This window comes from Ochlerotatus camptorhynchus, unplaced genomic scaffold (assembly GCF_037179485.1).
Source record: "Ochlerotatus camptorhynchus isolate MF236.1 unplaced genomic scaffold, CSIRO-AGI_Acam_v1.1 ptg000283l, whole genome shotgun sequence".
Lineage (NCBI taxonomy): Eukaryota > Metazoa > Arthropoda > Insecta > Diptera > Culicidae > Ochlerotatus > Ochlerotatus camptorhynchus.
Window position 1 is genome coordinate 106,822 of NW_027040772.1, and position 9,515 is coordinate 116,336.

Genomic DNA, 9,515 nt, shown 5'->3' on the forward strand with positions numbered 1-9,515 from the left:
TAGCCCTAAGCATTTAGCACTAAATTTGAATTGAATACTCTTTGAACGTTCTCCCTTATCCCCATAAAATAATTCACCTTTTTTAATTTCCGATAGTGGGGTATATTATTTTAAGATCCACCCTAGCCTCTCAACACAAAAAAAAACTTTAACCATTCATTCACCAAAATACGCACATCATTGCTTGCGTACACGCGTGTAAGCAAGAAATAAGCAAACCACCAATACCGCTAAAAAAGCACGTGCTATTCACATTCTCCACCACCAAGATGGGTCTAGACTTCCCCAAATATAAGCAAAAATCGCTTAGGAGTTCAATCAGCCAAACACAATACATGCTCAAAATACTTCAAACATACACATATCTATGATGTGCTTCTCACATTTTTCGGCCTCCGTGTGGAACAAACGCAAAGGCAGTAAATGTACAACCCAACAACCGAATAGCCGTAAGTATTTCACAACATTGTCATTCGCATACCGGCAATCAGCTTCACTATCACTGACAGTAAGATATACCCTATTCGCTTATCAATTATATACCTCCCTCTAGCGTAAAATAATAGGTTAAATACTTCTGCCCGATCTCAGTAGAAACATTATCTCCGGCTGGCCCTACCATAGAATATATTCAAAGTTTCAAAAATGGACCCCGAAACTATCTCGAAAAAATATCCCTTCATCACAAATCAATACTTGGAGGAAGTTCTACGCAAAGATCAGTGTGAAAGTTCCATCCGAGTACAGGATTTCAGTGTAGTGCCTGCACTGGGTAAAGGAGAAAACTACTCCAGTGATATTTTGCGTGTGAAAATCAACTATGTCACGGGAAGCAACAATCATAGGTTAGACGAAAAACTTGACCTCCAATAATTGGCCTTGATTAATAAATGATCTTCAAATTGTTCCCAGAACTCAAACGTACATCGTCAAATCTTCGCTGGTCAGTGAAGGCATGGCTGATATGTTGGAAGAGTACGACGTATTTCATAGGGAAATTGCCGTTTACAAAAACGTAATGCCACGGGTCGAGCAACTGTTGGCCTCCATTGGCTACACGAAAAAACTAGCTCCAACGTAAGTTTGATCAGTCAATTATCATGTGATAGCTAATCGATAATTGTTTCATCTTTCAGAGCACACGTTATAAGTTCAACGAATCCCAAACATTTTGTCTTTGAAGATCTTGCTTTGCAAGGATTCAAATCAGCCGATCGAAGGCAAGGTCTCACTTATCGGCAGCTGGAGATGGTCCTGGAAAAAATCGCAATGTTTCATGCCGCGACTGCCGTCATGTTCAGTCAGGTAGATCACACATAATAAATAAACACTTTCGTCTGACCTCCATTCTAAACAGCATTATATTGCAGGACGAAGAAACCATGAAAGATCACAACTATCGAAACATCAACGAAGAGGTGCAACACTTTTACCCTCTGTTCCAAAACAGCATGGTCGCCTGTGCAGAACAAGCTCAAAAATGGCCAACCACTGCCAATAGGATTGCCAACAAGCTGTTCGATCTAGAGAAAACCGTCATTCCGAAGGGCTGTCATGGCTACACACGCGACAACTCCACTTTCAACGTCCTGAACCATGGTGATCTGTGGGTCAACAACACCATGTACAAGTTCGATGAGCATGGTAACCCGATTGATAGTATTCTAGTAGATTACGCCGTAGGATTCTACGGCTCCCCGGCGATAGATCTCAGCTATCTATTTTTTACCTCTTCATCGGATGACGTCACCACGGAGCAGTTTGATCTGCTGATTCAGTATTATCACTCAGAATTAGTTGACTGTCTATCGAAGCTGAACTACAGTAAACCGCTTCCCACTCTGTTGGACATTCAGATAGAAATGCTACGCAAGGGATTCGTGGGAATAATGTTCGTTACCTTTCTGATTCCCTTGCGGCTGATCGAGGATACGGCAAATGCGGACTTGGGTAACTTGCTGGGGTCTACGCCGGAAGCCTTAGAGTTTCGCCGGAACATGTTTAGCCATCCAAAGTATCAAGGTAGAATGGAGTACCTGCTGAACTACTTCGATCGGAAAGGATACCTAGATTGAGATAAATAACGTTTTTCCGAAGTTTTTTTTTTTTTTGCAAGAGATTCAGATTTTGAATGCTGTGATTCCCTGGCGAACGCAATTTCATTGTTGTGATAATAAAAAATAATATCTCTCAGGTGCTGGATTGATTCTGATTGATTGATTGAATGACATCCCGCAGCATTATTCTTCAATCCACGACCTGTAAATATTTACATCATTGGCAATTCTCAGGTAATCATGACATTTTCATCTTTGGAAATAACGCGAATGGAACAAATTGACCTACTGCGTCAGGATCTGTCATGATAACCTGAGTTTTGTCAGAAATATTAAGGCTGTGTGCAGCAAAGAATACACTCAGGTCTTTTTTTTACACGGGGGATACGGTCCGTGTAAAAAAAAAACCGTGTAAAAAAAAACCTACGAGATTTTGATTTTTCGCATGCTTAAATGTTTTTAAAAAAAGTAGAAGGGTCTGTGCCTAGGGGCACAAACGGAAGCTTGACGTAGGACCGCTAGTGGACGGAATAAATGTGAAGAGCATTAAGTTCTTTTAATTGATCAAATCAGGCATAACATTTGATAACGGCACAAAAGCATTTTTAAACAAACATTCTAAGGCCCTTTACACGCGAACTAAAGTACGCCCACGCAAACCAATACCACTTACAGAAAGGTGATAGTTGCCCCTATGCCATGATGTTGTTGGTTTGCGTGGGCGTACTTTGGTTCGCGTGTAAAGGGCCTAAGAAGGTTTGTTTACAAATGCTTTTGTGCCGTTATCAAATGTTATGCCTGAAATATCTATTATCTCAACTCTTTCCGGTTTTGAATTGTAGGCGATCCAAATTTGTAGTAATCTTTTTCAAAAAGAAAGTTGATTACGAGAATCAACAGGGTGGCCAGTGAATTTTCATTTTGAAAATCCCGGTTTTTTCCCGGTTTTCCGGGTTCAAATCTTAAAAATTCCCGGTTGTTAATATGCAACAAAAAAAAAAAACAAAATTTACTGATAGGATAAAAAAATGTGATTTAAGAAGATTCCCAAGATTCTGGAGCTTTGAAATTTGTGTAGAGTCTGAAACTAGAACTTTTCTTCAAAATTTGTGATTAATAACATGCTTCGTGATGCAAGATTTGGAGAAACAATAATTAAAATGTGAAATTTTGAATTTGTTTCAAGATCACAGATTAATCAAAAAAAACATCATACTTATGAGTCGTGGAGTCATAATTGTCACGCTCTGAGACTTGGAAGCATTTTAAGGGTAATAACAAATTACATAGCAATCTGTAGAATCTGGCGGACAAACCCTGGAATTTTTAGTAAAATTTAAAAGAATTCAAAGTGTTGATTAAAAACAAATATTGAGAAGGATTCCCACACAGTTTTCGAAGGAGAAGAGCAGATTTCCAGAATTATTCTTAGAATTATTTATGAAATCCATAGAAATTGTTAGATGAATTTGGAAGGATTTCTTTGAAGAAGAATGCAAGTTCTAAATTAAACTGTTAGGTAATTTTAGTAGATTTAAAAAAGAATTGTGAAAATAAAAATAAAACATTGCAGAAAATTCCTACGTGGTTCTGATGAGATTTGTATGGGCATCGTGAGGAACATGACAGATGAATTTTAAGAAGAATTCCAAGAGAATTATGATCGGAAACAGAGCTCTTAAAATGTTCTGGCAATAATTTCAACCCTAGTGCGAATGATTCATCACATAACCCAAACAAAATTGATTCCAAAAAATTTGCTGATAATTAGAAAGAAATTCTTTAAAATACTCCAAGGGGTTTATAAATTAATTTTCGAAAGATTTCTTTTGTTTTGAATAGAGTTAAAAGAAATGTTTGAAAAGATTTTTAAAGGAATCAAAGTCTCCAGATAGGCGGAAACGGGAATTATATGAAGGATTCCAATAAATTCTTAGAAGGGGTTGGAAGAAAATTCCTAAAAGAATTCAACGGTAATTATTACGCGGAGTGTTTTCTGGTTTATTTCAGAACAATTTCAAGATAATTCAGAGCAGAATTCCAAGTTAATTCTGGAATTCATCATGAGAATTTTGAACAACGAAAAATTAAAACCCCGGAAAAAATAATTCAGTTTCGGTTTTTATAAAATATTTGTTTCCAAACTCCAGCATCTTCAATATTTTCTTTAGAGGACCATGCACTTTACATCTGAAATTGAAACGACAAAAATCAATTTGCAATATTGCTGAGTGATTAAATTCTAAAAACAATAAGACGGTATACTGAAGAAAATCATGCAACAAATAGAGCAAGACATTCATTTGCTAAAGGATCACTCTGTTTAAATGGTTTATTCTGAAATTCTGATGAAAAAATTTGTTCCTATGATATGGTTAATTTATTTTCCCGGTTCTCTTGCAGAATTCACGGGTTTTTCCCGGTTTTCCCGGTTACTTTCCCGGTATTTCCGGAATTCCCGGATATTTCCCGGTATTCCCGGATTTCGCGGTTTGCTGGCTACCATGAATCAATCAAAATCACTTGCACCCCTGCTTCCAAGTTTGTGTGGTCGTTGGGGGCTTGTGGTTCTGAATATGGACAAACAAGCATAGATAAATTCTTTTCCAACTCTTTACCGATGTAAGCTTGATGCCCCGGAAAGGGGCCGTTTTATTGAAGAGGACATCCATGGCCACTTACGCTTGGCGTGTTTAGTGTAGGTGACAGCATCACGGACCTCATTTTCCACGAACACCTTCAGCACACCTCGTAGATCAGACCGGAGATACGTCAGACACTGCGACGGCGAGCCAGACGACGGATGGTGGTTATCTCGAAGAATTTGCGATGACGATTGGCACCTCCTTTGCCACGACCTACTGCTACTATTGCTCCGAAGCGAAAATGAGCTGATACCAGACAGCAGCGCTGCTTTATATCTTTTTAGGTTAAAGCAGAACGATGTGCAACCAAGTGGTATAAAAGCTACAAAGACTCCTCCCATTATGAGTAGTTTGCTATCAAGTAGCGACACTGGCTATTTTCTTTTTGCGTACACGGCGAATTAGAATACCCCAAATTTGAGTTTAGTTCACTCATAATCGCCAAAAGTGTAAGAACTCAGCGATGAGTAAATTTGTCTCATGATTTCCTGTGGAAAACCTAAAAATCTGCCAGAAAATGAGGAAATTGACTACTCTTTACTGTAATAAGCTTGGTGGCCCTGAAAAGAGCCGTTTTGTTTCCAATGTTGGTGATGATTTAACCTCTGAAACCAAACAGAGTGCGTCTCTGTCACTTCAAAAACGTAGATGACATCCATGGCCGCTTACGCTTGGCGTGTTTAGTGTAGGTGACAGCATCACAGATCTCATTTTTCAGGAACACTTTCAGCACACCTCGTAAATCAAACCGGAGATACGTCAGACACCGCCACGGCGAGCCAGACGACGGATGGTGGTTATCTCGAAGAATTTGCGTTTGGTTCTGAATATGACGATGAGTGTGTAAAATATTACGCAATTCCATCCTCCCTATTAGCACGCGCCTGAGAATCGGAGGCGAATGCCACTTCGACTTGTTTCGTCTACTTACTACTCTCTGACGACTGTGCTGGGGAAGCAGCATATGCATGTAGGTAATTGGTGGATTTGTTAGTTAATTCGACGTTTTTGGACAGTGCTGAACATTTACCAGTTTTTCAATAGTTTCTTGTTGAAAATCAACATTCGGAGCCATATTTCTGATCGATTGGTGATAAAATTATTGAAATTGGACCAGGGGTAGCTGAGTTATTAACGTTCAAAATCTTTCTTAATTTGTTACATGTTCCATTTTCGGTTTTCACAAAGTGTACCCCCATATAGAAATCAAAGACGTAGTCCTACGTCAAAATCGGATTTTTATGCCATTTGTAATTAAAGCATGATATGGTCCATATAGACATATTTTAAAAATTTCTGTATATACACCTAAAATTGTGATTTTTTTTTTAAGTATGCCATTCGATTACAAATAGCTTGAAACGGATAATGTGATTGGAATCAAGTCGATAGGTTGTATCGTTGTCGAGAAATCCGTATAAATCGTGGAAAACCGTGTAAAAAAAACCGTGTAAAAAAAACCGCGTAAAAAAAAAAACCGTGTAAAAAAAGACTTCAGTGTATAGTATTTCCACGCTGAATCGCGAATTGGTGAGACATGACTCTCTTCGATTTTAATTCAACTTTGGAAATATGATGGTTGGTCCAATGCTGAGAATTCTTATTGGGAGTCACCTCTATCGTTAAACATTGCGTTGCGTAACAAAGAGAAAAGAATAAAATAACGATTTTTTGTTTTTTTTTTAATTAAAGCTTGAAAATACAGGTCATAAAGTGCAAAATAAATGTGTTCTAATTTTCTATCTAGAATCTTATCGACTATCTTATCTTTTGTTTTTATTTTGAATATTTTTTTTTTTTTTTTTTATATATTAATTTATTTGTACAGGCTCAATCGAATAAACTTTACAGAGCCGAGTTATCATTTGCATTATACATGAATAATGTCTTAAATCTAGAGTTAAAGGAATTGAACCGGTTACTCGCGGTCGTCTCGAGGTTAGTGGAGATTTACAATTTTTTGGATGGGGAAAGAGAGAAGGAGGTTTGAAATATGATTTATTATACAAATATTTAATTAATCCTAAAACATGAACTTATTTCTATACATCTTGAAAACAAACATTAAAAAAAAACTACACGCACAATACACAAACTAAACACAAGGTTAATCAAATTTACAATCTAAGGTTAGTATTCTTAAAGTAAACATATATGAGTTTCATAAACTCCAGATCACGTCTAGCCAAAATATCCCGAACTGGAACATTAGGTTGTCTACCTCGAGCCCGAAGGGAATCGCACAGCTCAGATCTGACTCCACGATGCTCAGCACAAGACCAAAGGATGTGATCGGTGTCTTGGTAACCTTGTCCACATTCACAGAGATTGCTGTCTCCCAGCCCAACACGAAACAAGTGAGCGTTTAACGAATAGTGATTGGACATGAGGCGAGACATCAGACGAATGAAGTCTCGACCCACATCCAACCCCTTGAACCAAGGACTCTTCGACACCTTAGGGATTATCGAGAATAGCCATCGTCCCAAACTTCCTTCACTCCATTTATTTTGCCAGCTGGCGAGCGACTGTTGACGATAAATGAAGAAAAATTCATTGTAGGCGATTTGTCGATCGTAAATATCGCCTTGCATAGCGCCCACCTTAGCAAGTGAGTCCGCCTTCTCATTGCCCGGAATCGAGCAATGAGATGGGACCCATGCAAAGGTGATGACAAAAGATCTTAAAGATAAAGCACTCAGAAGCTCTCGTATTTTCATGAGAAAATACGAGGAGTGCTTTACCGGCTTCATGGATCGAATAGCCTCGACAGAACTGAGACTATCCGTAAAAATAAAATAGTGATCTGGTGCAAGTGAGGCGATCGTTTCTAGCGTATAGTATATTGCCGCCAGTTCAGCAACATATACGGAACAAGGAGCTATTTTGAATATGTTTAATTACTTTGAAATAAAGAAGTTATAACCAATCCTCAGGCATGTCCACTGGTTCTTGAAACTGAGATAGCGATGTCATCATGGTTTAGCGGTGAGTTCTACCTATCCGAGTATGACCAACCGATAGGATGGTCATTGATTCTTGAAGCCACTGTGAACTCACTTTCATACACTGTAACTGACGTATATCCATTAATGGGTAAAAAAGTACTCACTTCTGATTACTATATTTAGCTGTCAAATAATGGATGAATGTCAATTTCAAATAATGGGCACTTTTTTTATTCATTTCTCAGATCGCTTCGGACAGAAATAATGAGGACTTTTTTTATTAATGTGTAAAAAGCAACTTAGATAACATTTTTCAGCCGCAAGTGTCAGAAATTGCTCGGGAAATTGTTTGAAAAGTTCTTAGTTTATTTATTCCTGCTCACATCTAAAAAGTAATCAGAAACATGCAGATACAAAACCAACCCCATCAACAAAGATATCCCAGGAGAGCTGGCCAAGCACCATGTTTTCCACGAGCGATGAAAACACCGCAGGACAGAACTTCATAAATAGCAGTGTCGGCCAGCACTACAGTAATAGCGTAATAGCAACCGGTAGAAACTAACGATTTTAAATTGGCACACTACTTGACTAACCTATTGGTCCCAAGTATAACTATAAGTACCCCAATCTAGTTTAAATTCTAGTACTACACTATGTTTGTTTTGATTCACTATGAAAGTTTGACAGATAAAATGAGGGGTTCGTGGATTTTCCAATCGATAATTAAACGGTGCTCATTTAGAATTTGTTTAACTGGTACCCCTAGACAGGTGCGTAACGCCATTGGGCACCGGTGTATGGGTACCACTTAAACAAATTCTAAATGAGCACCGTTTAATTATCGATCGGAGACGAACCCCAGGGCTGAAAATCTCCTTAATAAAGATATTAAGGGTGTCCCACATCAAATTGCATTACGGAAAAAACGCTGTAGAAAATTACCCATTGGGTAATGAGAGAGAGAAAAGGGATAGTAATTTCCATTTAATTTCACTACCTTATTTGCTTATCCTTGACAGATACGCGTATTTCGTCTATAAAGTGCAGACTTTTTTTGACATTATTCTTTACACTGTATTTTTATCAGTTTTTCTAAAGTTGGACAAAATTGCGTCACCAGAAAAGCAACGTCGCGAACTGAACACTTCCTTCAGCAAAAAGCAAATAAATCCGCACGGCAAGAGAGCACGATGCGGACTGTGAAGCTGTACTTTACTTATTTCTCCATGGGGCCTAAATTCAGTACTGCTTACAAATTTACCGTAGCAAAATCATAAAAAATTATCACCCATAAAAAGTCAATAGTTCATCATCATAGGCATGAAAATATCTTAAACTTCAACTTGTATGCACAGGGTAGGTCAACTTACAAACCTCTTGCTCCTCACTGCACTTTCGATGTGTATTGAGGACCACAAGGACTGTGCAATTTGGTTATGATTTGGATTTGCGAAACAAATTTAAAGTATGCACGGAAAAATGTATAAGAAACGGATCGAAATTTTGACCAACCTTGAGACACAGATAAAAAACTATGCAGAAAAACTTTTTCGCAGATCGCAAATAAATTCTGTATACATTCATTCAAATTTGGCACAGTTGATGGAGATCTCCAAACAGATCGATTAAGTAGTGTGTAGCACGGAGTTGTTATCCGCCATACAAACTCCGTTAACCTAATTCACAGCTATTATGAGCTCGTATAAGTTGCTAAATTGTAGTGTTACGTTTGGGACACTTTGTCCCTACAGATTCTTCTGGATTGTGATATCTTTCCAAAATCACAAACGCTCTCGTTGGTGGTTAGAACAATAATAATCCTTATTCAAAATTATATTCCTTAACACATTTTTTCCTACGGG

General features: G+C 38.0%; 1 protein-coding gene across 1 annotated transcript; it reads left to right on the forward strand.

Moving 5' to 3' along the window:
* The first annotated feature begins 609 nt into the window (after nt 1-609).
* LOC135706517 (uncharacterized) lies at nt 610-2,075 on the forward strand. Its single transcript, XM_065228130.1, has 4 exons — nt 610-845; nt 913-1,077; nt 1,137-1,305; nt 1,371-2,075. The coding sequence occupies exons 1-4, from the start codon at nt 646-648 to the stop codon at nt 2,073-2,075; spliced, it is 1,239 nt and encodes a 412-aa protein (XP_065084202.1). The 5' UTR covers nt 610-645.
* Nucleotides 2,076-9,515: the final 7,440 nt, after the last annotated feature.